The sequence below is a fragment of the Alosa pseudoharengus genome, unplaced genomic scaffold (assembly GCF_046254945.1).
Source record: "Alosa pseudoharengus isolate Yale_2024_CS ecotype anadromous, Long Island Sound unplaced genomic scaffold, YU_APseudo_1.1 YU_APseudo_1.1_scf_5, whole genome shotgun sequence".
In the NCBI taxonomy this organism is placed as follows: Eukaryota; Metazoa; Chordata; class Actinopteri; order Clupeiformes; family Clupeidae; genus Alosa; species Alosa pseudoharengus.
Window position 1 is genome coordinate 10,710,959 of NW_027468837.1, and position 17,108 is coordinate 10,728,066.

Sequence of the window (17,108 nt, forward strand, 5' to 3'; positions counted from 1 at the left end):
GATGGGGAGAGAGTGAGAGAGAGAAAGAGAGAGAAAGAGAGAGAGAGATCACTCTGAGACTCCTTGCCCCGGAATTTCAGCTCCGGTGAGAAAAGAAAGCACCACTGGCATACTACAATAAGCAAAATAAAAAGATATAAATGGCCAAATAAATACTCCCCCAGGGTGGCCTGCAAATATTATGAGAGAGTCCATTTTCAGTGACAATTGGAAATGTCCATGCATTTCTGCAGGTGTTCGCCACATTGGAAACCAAGGCAGGAAAAGAAAGCAAAGTCAGAGAGACAGGTACTTGGCAGTGTTTTAGGGGGAACGCAGCTTAAACAGACCACCTCCTCCTCCTCTTCTTCCTCCACCCCCCACCCCCGCTTCCCCACCCCTCCTCTGCAGATGGGAGACACAGATTTATTACAAAAGCCCAAACATCTCCATTAATATGTCTAGCCATGACGAAGTGGCGCGTTAGGCGGCCGCGGTGTCGAGAACGCAAATAGAAGGAGGCAGAAAAATTGTCTGTCTCCCAAGGCATGCCTTGATGCGAGGAAACGCCAGCCAAAAACATGTGACTCGAGACGTGGAACTATGCATACCATTGATCCATTAGCCCACAATCCTCCTCCGTGAGTAGCAGGCTCTCTCTTTCTTATTTCACTCCGACTAAACATGATGAAAATCGGTATTGTCTAATCTGCTAAATGTATTTCCAACAGACAAAATTCAACAGGACAGGTGACCTGGCTACGGTATGAGGCAGACAAAGGCAGGCCTGTGCGGATGATTGTGTGTGTGGATGATCGTGTGTGTGTGTGTCTGTGTGTGTGTGTGTGTGAGTGTGAGTGATAGAGTGCATGTGTGTGATAGAGAACGAAAAGAGAGAGGTGTACACGTGTGAGACAGTGCTAATGTGATGAGAAAAGAGGGGAAGAAATAATCGAAGGCATGCAAGAATGTGTGTGGAATAGACATAGCATCACCATTACATACTGGGACATGCATTCCAATCCACTACTTTGTGATAGTTAGTCTGGCCCATCTCACACACACACACACACACACACACACACACACACACACACACACACAATTCAGTTCGTACCTTTGCTATTCCTGTAAAAGCATTCCAGTGGGAGTAAGTTGCACAACCCTTTGGATAAGCTTTCGCCAAGCAGATTCACAGTAGGAGGTCAGGCGCAAGGGGCTAGTGAACTCCCCGGAATAACACGCTCCTATAGCGCGAGCCATTTGTGTTGTAAGAGAGTAAAGTGTGTCTCAAAACTTTTACATGTGTTCAGAGTGCCCCTTAAGATCCTGGCACAGAATCACTGAAACACAACGGAGTATGCATGTGTCATGCTCTTTGCCAGATAAAACTCTTTTCCGTGTTTCTTCTTTCCCTCTGTAATCCCCCTCTCTCTCTCACTCTTTCCTTCTCTCTCTCTGTCTCTCTGCCTCTCCCCATTCCTCTCTGGCTCTCTGTCCAGCTCGCTCTGTTATACTCACTTGCCCATTTTTTACTTTTTTTTTTTTTTTTTTTTTTTTTTTTAAATATTGGCCTGCAACACAGTGAAATTCCTCCAACATCTGTCAAGGAAATATAAGACTGCATTTACAAAATGCTAAACACTGGTGAGGCAGGCCGTGCCAGATCTGATAATAAACCAGAAAAAATGCAAAGCTGTGGAGGAGAGACCTCTGGGACGAGGAACTCATTCTGGACAAAGCCACAGAAAGTCTATAAAAGTGAGTGTCTCGGGAACTGGGATTACTGGGTGTCCTTTAGAAGTCTGTTTGCACAGACGCATGCACTCACGGTCTTCCAGCTTCTTGAAATACCACAGCGAAGGGAGGGAAAAAAGCAGCAGGACAGCTTTGCAATTAAAGTTGTGTTCAATTAGGTTACTCTGCAAGAAAAAAACATTTCCCCTGGAATATGACCGAGCACGTGTTCCCGATTATGTCCAGAAACATAACACCACTCTTCGATGTCATCTGATCCTGTACGATTTAATGCAGTTTGACACTTTGCCACAACCCTGGGCCACTTACAGTGACAAATGAAACGAAATCCTCTAAACAATTTGTGCATTTTGTAGTGCTGACATTTCAGCTTTCATATATGAAGAATTCCACATATCCCATAGAACATAATCGCATTAGGCCTGGCTCTATAAGAGGCATGTATGCACATAAATCCACTCACTTGGGCAAGTTTTGAAGAACCACTGTTGAGTGAAATGTCTTGTTGATATGTTTTTATTTAGGAAACATAGGTATGCCACAAATCCGTAAATCCTGACTGTATGTGCAGAAACAACCTGATTGGTGCAGAAGTCTGACACGTGCCCTTGTCTCCTGGACACAGGTGAAACAAATTAACAGCAGCAATTTTCTTTGCAAAGAGAGAAAAAGACATACCATGTTGAGACTCTGGTGAATTCTGCTTCTGCATACAGTACTAGTTACAACTGGACTCTAAGAGAACCTCTGATGAGTTGCACACAAGGAATATTCTCCATTTGCCAATGATCAAGTATTTTAAGCAGAATGTGTTATGACTCAATGTCTTTCCTGCCACTGTAAATTGATGTCAGCACCGTTCAGTTCATATTTTTCTTTTCTTTTTTTTCTGTCGTCCAACACATCTCCAACAATATGACTGAGATAATATTACTATGGGCCTTCATTGAGAGTTGAAAGCCTTTCGATCATAAATGAAGCTTATATGAAGTTACACAAATGTCTCCTAGTTCCCTCACTGGCCTTTCTCTGTGATAAAAATGACACTCTGCTAGAGGAAACCTAGCAAACTTCAAAGATGATGTGTTTGCTCTTGACACACAGTGCATTTGTTGCACAACTGTCATCAGCCGACATTACTAAGCTGTCAAAATCGAAGCGACATCTTTGAACAGGATGTGTTTCACTGAAAGAGTAGCGCATGTTCAAACAGAAGAGTTCAAACTGAAACTGACAACTGGGAAATGGTGCATAATGGAGACAAGAGAGAACCACTTGATCCTCAGCCATTGTTACCTAGGTGACAGTGATTTGGACTACGACATACAGATGTACACTTCCCATGGTCCAAGTGCTTTAAAACGTGAAGAAAACAGGTGTGCTGCTAACCTCTGGTGACGAGATGGAACACTGGTCCAAAGCACTGTAATGTTTTCCATTATATAAAGTAAGAGCATGAAATGTTTTTCCATAAAAAACCTATTTCCTTCAACAGTGACCCAATGGTAGGTGACATGTACACTCCAAGACACCAAGTTAAATAGATTTATAGATGATGCTTTGAGAAGTACACAACAGCTTTTTTTTACATATGCATTTCACATACAGTATATGCATTCTATAGAATTCGCTGTCAATATGGCACAGACACAGCCATGGTCTGTTGACTCAGTGGCTTCATACTTCCAGAATCTTCCACTTAAGTGTCCTTAGCTACTCAGAAAACTGCCACTTCTGCCACTTAAGTCATCCAGGCTTTTCAGTTTACCATAATAACAGACAATAATCTGTTACAGTCTACCATAGAAAGAGTCACTTTCTTTAGCTTACACATATACCAAGTGTTAGAAGTCCAGTGCCCTAAAAAAACACAAGTGGATCTGAAGTTTACAATGTCTTTTTTTTTCTCTTCTATTGTGGGTGAAGGGAGCGAAGGATAACAGTCATCCGCCAATCAGTTTTTATGACTGTTGCATGGCTCGCTACCTGCAGCCACATGACTCCACCACCATGTCCTCATACTGTTTGTACACCACGTTGTTGGCTGAGTCTATGTAGAGGATGCTGATGGGGCTTAGCCGGGTGGGTACGCAGCAGGTCGGGGGGGTGGACCGGGGGTCCATGGAGTTCATGAGGGTCTGGATGATGGCGTGGTTGGTGGGCTCCAAGTGCGAGCGTATGGGGAAGTCGCACACGCCATCGCAGTGGTACGCCTCGTACTCCAGTGGCGCGATGATCCAGTCGTCCCAGCCCATCTCCTTGAAGTTGACGTGCAGCTGGCGCCGGTTGCACCGCGGCTTGGGGCTCTTGACGGGCTTCTTGCTGCGGGGCAGCGGGGCACGGCGCATGCGCCGCTGGGTGAACAGGTACTCGTAGACGGTCTTGTTGTCGTGGCCCGAGCGCGCCTTGATCTCGTTGTAGAAGAGGCCGCGCTTCTTCGTGCGGCTGAACACCACGAAGAAGGCCTTCTCCTTGGTCTGGCGGCCCACGCGGGCGAAGCCCAGCTTCCTGAGGTCCGCCGCCCCGCGCCCCTGCTCCACGGCCTCCAGTTCCAAGCAGAGCTGCGCAACGTTCCGGAAGCTCTTAAACAGCTTCCAGATGTCAAACACCTCCCACTTGGAGATGGCATGGTCCTCGATTGGGCGCGACTGGAGCAAGGAGGCCTTCTGCTTACCTGCGGCGCAGGTGTAGAGCCTCAGGGTGACGGGGCCGCCCAAGGCTTGCGGCTTGCGCGGCTCGGTCAGGCGCTTACGTAGAATGCGGAGCTCAGCGCCGAGCAGGCCCTCTTTGTCCAGTGAGCTGATGTTGAAGGAATACCGCTGCCTCCTCAGCTGCGGGAGACGATCATCTGCGGAGAAACAGAGTGGACAGTCACCTTTCCTGTATTTGGACAGTTCTCATTTTGAGGCGCCAAAAGCTCTCATTTTCACCTCTGTGCCGAACACCAAATGTTTCATCTTTTCCCCAGCTTTTTTTCTTTCTTTCTTCGAGCAAGAAAATATGAGGGTGTAGCAGTGTACAAATGAAATGAGTCACTTTCATCCAGGCAAAGCTTGCTTTCAAAAGTATATTAGAACCAGACATGTCCAGACTGCGGACCACAAGGTATTGTAAACAGACCATTATTATCAACCTGCAGCTGTTTACCAGTGGGCCCACCAGCGTGACATATGGCATGTGCAATGAGCACCAGAAAAAAACATACCTGAGCTGACAACTCAAAACGTCATTTTGAGGGGGCAGATAATTGGCTGTGTGTGTATGTGTGTGCCTGTGTATGTATGCGCACATGTGTGTGTGTGTGTGTGTGTGTGCATGTGTGCGGGAAAGCACGCAAGTTTACGAGGGTGTTTGTGATTGGATGCTCTAGCATGTCAGAGACTGAGAGTGAAACTTCTAAAGTTGAACTTCTAAAGTTGAGGCAGTTTTGATGAAATGAAAAGCAGAAAACCATAAGTAATCCATCCATTTGTGTTCTCAGTCAGAGCAAAAACATATGCAGGCTTCAATTTTCTCTCCCCCCACCCCCATGTGAAGGAGGTCATCTACAATTTTCAAAGGACAAGCTACACAAATAAAGTGCAAATTAAAAGTACATTAGGTGCTTGAAATGTAAACCTTTAGCAGCTAGGAATATTAAACTGGCGTGGTTTAAACATCACTTTAAACAGTTTTACACTGAAAAGAAAACATTACATGGAGGCCACCTACTTGTAGCCTCATGGAGAGTTTATTTACGTTTGAGAAGCCGTAAATCTCGCGTCCGGTGGATGTGCAGAGGACTAGCCTACTGACTAAAACAGGCCAGACATGCAGACAGAGAAGCTCAAGAAATCAGCAGAGCGAGAGGTGTGTCGATCCGCATTACCCTTTTGAAATACTCCCAAAAAGATTTTCATTGGCTTTCTTGAGAGACGTTTCTCACTGGGCTAAACCATATCTTAATAGAAATAGGTTTGTGTGGCATCTTGTGCATATTGTATTGGAGTGCAGAAAGGTATGTCTATGTTTCATGGATTAAACGATTTCAAGAGTTTGCTAAGAATGAACTGTTTCAATTGTGAGTCTAGAACACAAGCAGCAGCCGTATATACTGAGACATATGTGTCGGCAAACAGCAGCAAAACATTGAGGGTCCACTTTAACAATTCATCGTTACTGTGCTCTCACATACCTTGTCCTTTATCAACAAAACTGGTGATGGTGTTGGCCAGGCCAGCCTCGTGTAAAACACTAGTATTCACTTCCCCCGTTGAAAGCGACCAATATAACGACAGCATATAATCATGCGGCGTCACCAGCGGGTGCTTCGGCGGGTCTGTGTCAGTTTTTGGTAAAACTTTAGAACTGCGTTGCGCCAAGGGTGAGAATCCTCTCTGTGCAGACACAGCGCGCGCCGGTCCTGTTCTCCCTGCAGCCGGTACTGTCCTGGCACCCGCCTTGCCGTTGCTCTGTGCAGCCGCATTCTTTCCTAAATGAGTGCTGAGTGCCGCAGGGGCAGATGCGCCACCGGAGGCTGGTCGGCTTCCATCTCCGGGTACCCAAGAACGCGCAGCTTCCCTGCGTCCCAAATTGATGGGTGCCACAGAGCGACTGTTCACCCCACTTGCGGTCCTCTTTACGCTTGTCACTGATGTCACGGACTGCGCTTTAGAGGACTCGCCCTTTATCAGTGGGGGTCCAGTTCGGATCCGTGTGATCCTTGCTCCACTGGAAGACTTTCCACCCGTAGCACCATAGTTCCCCACCATTAACGATGCAGTACTCCCGGTTCGATCTGCGTCTGTGTAAGTGCCTGGTCTCCTCGCAGTTGAGCGCTGTCCCTCGCCTGTAAGGCCCGTAGACACTGAGACGAAGTTGAGGTATAAAAGAGTCCAGCACCCCAATAAAAGAGGGAGACGTTTCAATACTTTCATCCTCTGAACTTCCTTTGAATTTTGACGTAGGAGAAATGCACACTATCGTCTTCGGACTTAAGTAAGTAATCATGAACAAGTTTGGAAAGGAGAAAATTTGGGATAAAATTAAGTATCTTGGGATAAAATAAATAGTGCAAACCGTTATCCTCTACCCCGTTCTTCAGTACCATAGTGATGCAAATTGTTAACCTCTGGATTTGCTTTCCGATATAGATATCCGAGAAAATAGTTTGCATTGGGAAGACCAACCTGACTGCTTAAGAGCCCAGCAATTCTGCTCGATATCTTGTAAGAGACTTGTTTAAATCCCTCTTTTCCAAGAGGGAAGAATGGCGTAATGCTGTCGGTGTTTTTTTCTCTCTCTCAAAGTTTGAACCACGTCCAGTGAAAATAGCTCACTCACTGCAACCTGCAGGTGCTCAGAATTCTCCGCAAACCTGAGCTCAGGAATTGGAAACGGAATTCCAACGAAAACCAGTTTAATTACTCTCTGATGTCATGCTGTCTAAACTAATTTAAGTGCAATATTTCTTCTGAAATCTTCTTTGCTCCTTTTAACCACTATGCCACTATGAGTCATACGGTAGGCTACATAAAAAGGCACTGAAACAATTCTTTACATAAAGTCACTTGAAATAAGTAGACTGTTCATTCAAGCAATAAGGTTGAAGTGGCAGATATGATTAGTGAGAAATATTTTAAAATCCACAATTCCCCAGCAATGCCACCAATAACAAAAGTAACAATAAAAACTTGTCACTGAAAAGCAAGCCCTCAGTTTAAGAACTATAACTCAGTATTACTTTACAATGCACTATCACACATTACTTTATAAATATTATTCATTTACATTTTATTTGAAAGCTCTGGATACTGTGTAGAACATAACATAAGTTTGATCTGTCCAGTGAAGCAAACTTTTTCATTGCTGAATATAACTGTTCAACAAAGTAAACACACTTGCACACTGAAATTGATTAGGCATTGTAAGTTACAGGCCCAGTAGACTCAGTAATGGTTATCCCCACTGACATAGGTCACTTCTGAAGACATCTGATACAATTTCACCCTGTTACATTTCAGGTGGTGTTTGACACCGGGAAGCCATGAGACCTGAATTTATAACGTCATTAAGCCAATCTTTTTAAACAGTGTCATAAATACAGACGTGCAGGGACTGTCACTGACATAATTAGATGCCTAAAATCAGGACTGCACTATGAGAACTGGCACGCTGTTATGTGTTCAACCCCAAACCAGGGGCATGCTTAGGCATTAGGGCATTTGGGGAGCACTCTCGGCTCACTTGCTCTGCTCCACAACCTGTACGATAGTTGGAGGGGGAGCTTTAGGCATATGTGGTTGCTTTAGTTACTCGGCTGCAATAGAAAATGTATAAGCAGGACAGAGAACACAATCAGAGCTAAATGAAATCACAGACTTATTCAGCTGGTGATGTCAAGCCCAGTGTCTTAATGCTTGAATTACACCCCATAGTAGCTCCAATACTTGATATAATAGTCTTCAACTGACCCTGTGGTGATCGTGAAGGAAACATAGCCCAGTGGAACTTTGGGGAACACAGGATAAATCACATTGACCAACATAGGCCAGGATACCTCATTAGTTTGTTTATTAAAATCCACCTCCTTCCCACCAACAGTGTTTACCTTCTTTCTGTCAACCCATCAACACCCCCCCCCCCCCCCACGTCCCTCTCACATCACAACTAGTTGGATCATACTGCAGCTTTAATCATGTAGGCCGATAGCCAGTGGAAGACTTCACAGGAAAGAACTCTGATCAAATGAATGTTGCTTGACACTTGCTATGAATACCATGCCAGACTAAGGAGACATTCTCTGAATTCTCCTAACAAATTCCATTTCATTCTTCTTGTTTATTTCTGTATGTTACATTACTTACTTCCATGGTTACCATGGACACCAACAACCATGGTTTCACTTCCAGAACAGGGTGAATGGCCAAACCTGTCCAGCTGAGCTGAAGTCAGATCAGTCATACATACTTTGCTCATCATTACCGTTCCCAAATCCACAATCCCTGCTTTTCTCTGATGCAAATACACGTATAATAAGAGAGTGAAGGCCTCAGTTTGCAGAACACAGTTTTCAGTAACAGAACACACTGAGTTTTTGTCTCAGTGGATAAGGACTTGGAGAAGTAAGCCACCCTGTGTCACACACACATACACACACACACACATACACACACACACACACACACACACACACACACACACACACACACACACACACACACACACAGAGTGACACACACACACACACAGAAACACACACACACACACACAAAAACACACACACACATAAACATTCTCATTGAGGGATGAAAATGAAAACCTCATTGCGCAGGCACACTATTGAAAAAGGTGAGCGCAGCACATTCTCAGGCTAACTGTCCTGGACAAGCTCTTCTCAGGATGTTTTAAGAAGCTCAGGAGGAAATCTGTGACCAGCTTGTGGTCTACCCTCACGCCTCAGCGGCACGCAATGGCAAGAACATATCTTTTCTACATGTGCTCCTCCGCGGTCCCCCCCTACCTACACCCCCCGCCCCCCCAACACACACACACACACCCCATCGACACGGTAATAACTCTGTGTGGAGAAAAGTGTACACTATCGGTATTGAGACGGGAGGCGGTTCAAAACCCGCAGAAGAATTCTCCATCGCCAGCCCAGTTCCCAATAAAATAAAGAGACCACTTGTTACCATGAAGGTGGACAGAGTTTTGAAATGTTACTAGGAGACCTGACTGCCATTGGGTGGCGACCTCCCCTATTAGACATTCCTGTATTACTGGAATATCTAGAACAGTCTGTGCCTGAGGATTGCAGATCATTTCTGAAATATGTTTGGGAAAGTTTATAGGACGTGTTGAGTGGTCATATTTTATAAATAATGTGGCAGATTGCATCGTTAACAGATGTTGCTTTGGACAGTTATTGATACAAATAAGATGTGATCACCACACAGGCATCTGGGGGCTGACAGAGAGAGAGAGTGGTTGACAGGGGGAGCACCCAAATAGCTCGCGCAGCACTGCCCCCCTCAGGCCACTCTCTGATATCCCGTGTGGAGAGACAGAGGGACACTGGAGATCTTCATTTGGGGAAATGTCGCATGTCCTAATGGTTGGATGTCTTTTTGTGTGTCTTTAATTAGTTAGGCATGAGTGACTTATGAAATTATTAAGTCAAATGTCCAAACATACAATGAAAAATGAACAATATGGTGATGAAAGAATGACGAACATGATTATGAAGATAACATATGACTTGTGCCATTTTGATAGTGATTGCCATGATAGATATTCCCATAATATAGAGATCTTCAACAGGGGGTCTGCAACAACCAGCAGACCCTCAGAGTTACTGCAGGGGCTCAGCATTGTATGCACCAAGTATTTTAATATGTGCACTACACGCCTACCTACACGTTATTGTTGACCTGGTTTATTAAGCAACACAATTTTATATGGTAGGCTAACAGGGAGTCCCTCCACCATCTCAGGGGTACTTGGTCCTTAAAGGTTGACCTCTGACCTCTAATGCATCAGACAAAAGCCGCCTTATGAGGAACTCTGTGGCTGCTAATGCACAAAGAGCACGGCACCGGGCTGACCGGAGAAATCTCAGCTCTGACCTTCTCCATTCTACTACCAGACCCTGCCCCTGGAAAATTTCATCTTCGAGTCATATTACTCGTGGATTTATTTGGCCATCCTGAGGGAGCATACATTACAGATGTAAAGGCCATTTCCCGAAATCCTTCTGCTGACCCGCAGCAAAGGGAGCTGGCTGCTGCCTCGTCTAGCAGATAATGACTGGGACTCGCTGAAACGCTCCACAGTGGCGTGTTAGGAAGAAAGAGACGTCTGTACCCAGAGCATCGTTTTCCACCTGAGCTGCAGGTGTTTGCTTTACGTGCTTGTGGGCGGGAGTGGCCTGGCCTCATTCATTTTAAATTTGGGATGGAAATGTTTACCTTGCGCTCCGCAAGCAATTGGTTCCCAGTGGATGCATGAAGCTGATATTTTTATTATCTGTGTTGACTCTTCTCCGCTCTGCTTTCCGCCTGGCTTAAGTTTGATTGACGCTGTTGTGAATGTCATTATAAAAATGGCCTTGCTGGGAAATTACATCCAGGCTGACTATTAGATATTTAGACAAATAAACATTTCCATGTGAGAGATACTGTTTAAAGGTCTGTATGACGATTCGAGATTTTGCCATTCCCTCCTATTAATAAAAAAAAAAAAAAAAAAAAAAAATATATATATATATATATATATATATATATTGATACAATGTCAAATTAGTGCATGTTCAACTGAATCTGTTAACTGTTAGAATCTGTTAGTAAAGACTTTTCATGCAATCATTTTACTAGATAATCACATGCTTCATGCATAATAGCAGAAATTCATGCAGTTTGCAGGTCAAGTGTAATGATTAAGACGTAAGAAAAATATGTAATAAGACATTAGTGTAAATACTGACGCATATCATCTTAATCAATACATGAAGTGTAGATAAATAGATAGATACTTTATTGATCCCCAAGGGGAAATTCAAGTAATTTTCAAGACATTTGCTTGTTTCAAGACATTTGTTTGTACATGACAAATTAACTTGTATAAAAACATAAAATGTTTTATGAATCGTTGAGCTGAAAGATGAAGGAACTTTTTGATAATTGTGAAGCACAATTCTCAAACCGTTGGATTGTTCACCCACTAGGGAACGTGAGCTGGGTTAGGCCGTTGTGAGACAGGTTAGTTTTACCCTGTTGATGTGTTGTGCAATGGTACTGTAATCCTGAGAGGAACCCATGGTTCAGACATGAATATGATACTGAACAAAGAAAAGTGAATTTGATAGGATTCATACCACAAATATATCACAAAATATCCAATAAACAACTCCCACAGCATTATGCTTTCCTGCTATGAAATTAGTGGAAATGTGCTAAAACTATTTCTTACTGTAGCTTAACTCTTATTTTGACCTAGCCTAGAAATCTAGACGCACCCTAGCGGCGGCAAATTAATTTGCTCAGCCTGTACGTCTAGTACCAAACCATAGGGATTTCTATTGGCTGACGCCGTGGACGTCATCCAATCACAGCGCTCTATTTTGTTAGAGAGTCTTAAGGCGGGCTTAACAGGATAACGACAGTCCTGCGACAGTGAACAACAAGGAAGGTGGCTATGGCGAACGAAGAGCAGTTGTTTGAATCGGCGTTGGCGTCAACTTTGGAAGAGTTGGACTAGTGCTTTTCTTTGAAAGTTGAGCAACACAATGGACTTTCTTTTCGAAGAAGGATGTATTTGCCGTTTTGCCGACCAGATACAGATATGGTCGTAGCGCTGGCCTATTGCATGCCTAGGCAGTTTGAAAGACAATTCTCTGCCCGCCCCTTGGATTAAGCGAGGTGAATGGTTCGATTATATTTGCAAATAACAATGTCCACAGTAAAGGTAGAATATGTTGCATTATTTATGAAAGTACGATGTATTGCGACATCAAACGCAAGTCAAATTTGTAGTTTCTTATGTCTCATTCCATCGAAGTACAGATCCGCTACCCGATCTGGCAAACTTACATAGCGCGGTTATAGCCGATAGAGGGCTGCGAAGCGAATGCAAAAGTGCCGTTCACCATGTTACAAGTTGATGAACCACTGAAACAATTTTGGAAACATTATTTTAAGGTACAAAAAACTCTTTGGTGTTGCTTTAATGGGCCACTCAGGCTGATAAATGGTTTGTGGAACTCGTTGGAACTGTCTAGTAGCCTAAGCCTTTAGGCCTACTTTAATCTACCTATTCAAAGTGCCTGGTTTTTCAATTATTTAATTACCTGTGTTATTAGGTTGACAGGCTAGGCCTTTTTTAAATTCATACAGGCAACTATTGGAGTGCTATGATACCCAGATATGTCCTTGCATGATGCTTGAAATTTCCATCCACCCACAAAGCTGTTTTTATACTGCACTTAAAGGACAAGTTCGGTATTTTACACTTAAAGTCCTGTTTTCAGATAGTTTATGATTAAATAGAACGTTTAAGATTGAAATTTGGACACATGCTGCTGTCCTGAGAATTTTCGGTTTCTGTGGTAGCGCCCCCCCTCCTCCACAACACTGCATAGGTGCACTGGAACAATCCTTCCTAAAACGCATTAAACTTTTGTTTACAAAGACGTGAAACTCACCGAGTGGTCAGGGGTGTTCGCTGATATGCTCACACAAAAATCGCTACAAAAGATGCTTTCCAACAGGTGTTTTACCATGCGTTGTAAAACTGTGGAGCTATTTTTCCAAACGCCTCACACCCGTACATTTTTCCATTGAGAGCTTAAATAATAGACACTCCAGCCCAGTTGGTGGCGATAATGCACCTTACACCGTCTTGCCAATTACAAGCAAACCACTGGCATTTCATTGAATACACAGAAGAAGCAGAAGATCACTGTCTTGGAGTATTTTGCAACAGACAGCTAAAAATGAGGCGATTTTGTGCAGTTCCGAATTGCGGGAAAATTCATAGCAAAAAAAGTTGTCACAGACTTCCTTTCAACGATCCAGAAAGGCTAAAGTTGTGGCTGGAATTTCTGGGGTTGGATGTGAGCACACCTGTTGAGAATCTGCAGAAAGCTGATCACCGTGTCTCTGCGGTCTGCATATTACTGAACTTTGCTGGAGGTCGAAAGAAATCGCCCAAAAAGCTCTTTCGCCTGAGAAATACAGCGGTTCCCACATTACCTCCTGGGACGACAGAGTTGGAAGAACTTGGGGTAAGGTTGACATTTTGTAACGTAACCATTGTAACAGGCGGAAAATGAACTTATTTGTTATGCCCATAACCTGTCATGTTCACATCATAAGCCTAACACTAACCCTAGCCTACATGAATAATTTGGTTACATGATTTTGTACGTTTACTATTTTTTTGGCTGTGGAACTTTCATGATGAAAACGTAATGATTCACGTAGGCTTTCACATTGTGCAAGTTCCAAGACATTTTAGCATTAGCCATGGTTGGACGTGACAATAATTTGGATAGCGTAGTAGCCTACAATACCCATAGACTGTAAAAAATAGACGATACCGCGACTGCATAAGACTACAGAAAGAATACAAACAACCCCATATCCGTTTCCGGCAGCGGAGTAATACCGTACCTCACAGCACATCCAAGTCAATGGAGTTGGACAAAAACTACGATAAAACCTGTTGGAAAGAATCTTTTGCAGCGATTTTTGTGTGAGCATATCAGCGAACACCCCTGACCACTCGGTGAGTTTCATGTCTTTGTAAACGAAAGTTTAATAGGAAGGATTGTTCCAGTGCACCTATGCGGCGTTGTGGAGGAGGGGGGGCGATACCACAGAAACTGAAAATTCTCAGGACAGCAGCATGTGTCCAAATTTCAATCTTAAACGTTCTATTTAATCATAAACTATCTGAAAACAGGGCTTTAAGTGTAAAATACCGAACTTGTCGGTATTTTACCGGGGGGGGCGGTGCCGTCAGAATTTTCCCGGTGGATTTTAGTGCCCCACTCCGCCCATTTTTCGAACTGAGCACTAAAACAAGTTGGATAGGTTGGATACTTGGATAGGCCCTCTCCTCTTTAGCCCAGATAAATCCATGATTTCCAAAAAGAATGGCAAACTTTGATTGGTCTAACCAGAGGACCTTTTTCCACGTTACCTCAGTCCATTTTAAACAAGCTCAGGCCCAGATAAGAGGGTGGTATTTTCTATATGTCTCAATAAAATTTTAGCTGTTACAATTTTGGCTGCAGTTTTTGAATTGAGTATCAAACTGGGCACAATGGATTCTCTGAATGTTCTAATAATATTATGTCCTGTAGCTCCCTAAATATGTCACAATTTCATGTTAAGAAGCATTAAAATTACATTATTTCATCATTTGTGCACACAGGTTTACACAGAGTGATGAATACCCCTACATCTTTACTTCTAAGAGACCCTGCCTCTCTGGGATGCTCTTTTTCATACCCAATCGTGTTGCCAGTTACCCTAATTAGTTGTGAAACATTCTTCCTTTTGTTTTCTTTATCATTACACAACTTTTCCAGCATTTTGTTACCCCTGTCCCAACTATTTTTGAAACATGTTGCTGGTATCAAATTAAAAATTAACATATATTTTCCATGAAATAGTCAAATTTGTCATTTTCAACATTTGATATGAGTTTAAGAGATTTGCAGATTATTACATTCTGTTTTTATTCCCATTTTACACAACGTCCCAACTTTTTCTGTTTTGGGGTTGTAGTTCTTAGAATCCATTTGTAGTTAATTGCAATTAATTGGTCAGTGAATCCAGAAAAAAGTCTTGTCCAGGCCAACTGGTAGCATAATGAGTGGCTCTTTGATTTAAGCATGCAAGCGTGCTACATGAAACCACCTGAAACATTTTTTGGTTCTCAGCCATGTTTCACTTTAAGTCTTCTGGGACTTTTTTTTCAGGTGGAAAAATTAAACAGGAGCACCTTTTTGATGTCTTGTAAGGCATAGCACATTACTGATGACTTTGACCTGGCTTTTGAGGGTGAACTTCCAACTCTTCACACATGTTACTTAAGTGAAATCACCTTTAAGACAAACGAAAGCCTGGAGAGTGGCTCATACATCGCAATACGTGCTCCTGCATGACAGCGGCAGCCTCCAACCTTTGCGTGGCCCTTCCGTTACCCAGCTTGCGGATATATTGGTTTATTTATGCGGGGATACTTTTTCTAGCATTCTCTGCCAGACACAATATTATGCTGGAAATATACAGGTATTAACTTTTAAAGTTACGAATGATAAAATAAACTCCAGCGCCTGCTTCTGGCACTGTTAAACAGAGCAGGGATTGTGTGAGCTACTGGCTAATGAAACTCTGGAGCAGGATCGCTAATGATTACCGCACGCCTGAACTCCAGGTGATTACTGCATGTCATTCATCCTTGTCTCTGCTTAATTTTTGAGTAGACTGTAATTGTCTCATTTTCTGCTAAAGCCACAGTTTCTTCATTGCAATGTAAATGTCATTACACAAGTTAGTTGATTTAGGTTATTGGTAGCCTGGTCTTTTCCACTAAATTGTCCTTGTCGAAGAACACATGAATGACGTCTAGACCCCGACATTTCCTGTGTCTTGGCGGTGTTGTGGAATCTGTTTGCCTTTGGCCCTGTCAGTCATCTTCCTTATTTACAATCAGGGCTTTTGTATCTGTTTTGTTATTCAGCCTGAAATGTGTACCAATGTTTGCAATTGCTTAGAATAATCAGAAAAACAGATGAAAGCTATTTGCCTTCTGAGTGTTCACAAACGACCCATAGGCCTATCATTTATGAGAGGGAGCGAAATTGAGATGACGTAGGTTTACAATGCCATCTTGTGGATAAAACATGGCTTGGTGTAAATGCCAACGTCAATGGATGGATGTAAAGCTAAAGCCACTAAATCCAATACTTGGGAATCTGTAATACATATTCTAATCAGTTAACCCCTTCATTGATATCATCTTCTGAAAATGGGAGCCCTGTGACAACTGGAAGATTGGTGGTGAAGGTAAGAACGTCATCTGTGTGATATGATTGACTGGTTATGTCCACTGTCCATTGTCCATTTGGAGTGTTTGCAAATGTCACTTCAAACTTTTGTGTCAGAAAGATTGAGATAATTTCTTTTTCACTCTCTTTTTTATGTAGTGGTGGTGTTGCAACATTATACAAAAGATATACCAGAACCAAATATGTGGTCAAGGACATAAAACATTTACCAAAATGTATTGTCTAGTCATTAGATAATGCCACTTAGCCTGGGTTGGACATGTCAGCACATGTTATTACATAAAGGGAAATATTTTTTGACCTGCCAAGGGTGTAGTAACCACTTTCGGCCAGCAGAGGACAACAGTTCCATGCATGAAAAATGTCAATGGGTATAGCAAAAATCTCCTCAGTTGTATCAGGTGTCCCATAACAGAAAACAGTTCTATTGATCAGCAATTTGATTGTCAAATGAATTTTGGTGTAATAGAATTGTATTAAAATAATCTAGATATATAACGAAGGAGAGCATATAACCTAAAGATAAAACTGTTCCAAAGCACACTGCTCTGGTGAAGGCTATGTTCCATACACTTTCCTATGCTTTATGGTGTTAATAAAGACTTACATCGTTTTTATCGCTTATCTCAGATGAGTCATTTCCTTGTTTTTGTTCTACAGTCAGAGGCGTTGTGACACAGCCAGCAGTCAGGTATGCAAACAGCCAGGTGCTTATGAGTCCGCCGCTCTACTCTGTGTTTTTTACTGCAGGGTTCTGTGTGGTCATCACACTTCCTTGTCTTCTTTTCAGAGAGCAGAAAGTTCATGATTCAAG

General features: G+C 43.0%; 1 protein-coding gene across 1 annotated transcript; it reads right to left on the reverse strand.

Moving 5' to 3' along the window:
- Positions 1-2,162: 2,162 nt before the first annotated feature.
- gdf5 (growth differentiation factor 5) lies at positions 2,163-6,926 on the reverse strand. Its single transcript, XM_076268563.1, has 2 exons — positions 5,912-6,926; positions 2,163-4,585 (listed from the first exon to the last, which is right to left on the reverse strand). Exons 1-2 carry the CDS (start codon positions 6,651-6,653, stop codon positions 3,720-3,722), a joined length of 1,608 nt encoding a protein of 535 aa, XP_076124678.1. The 5' UTR covers positions 6,654-6,926; the 3' UTR covers positions 2,163-3,719.
- Positions 6,927-17,108: the final 10,182 nt, after the last annotated feature.

Bases quoted from the DNA above. Each gene is read 5' to 3' on its own strand.
- gdf5 (XM_076268563.1), bottom strand. From the start codon at position 6,653: ATGAAAGTATTGAAACGTCTCCCTCTTTTATTGGGGTGCTGGACTCTT. The intron at 4,586-5,911 runs GTATGTGAGAGC...GTTTCTCCGCAG, and splicing joins TTTTGTTGATAAAGGACAAG to ATGATCGTCTCCCGCAGCTG.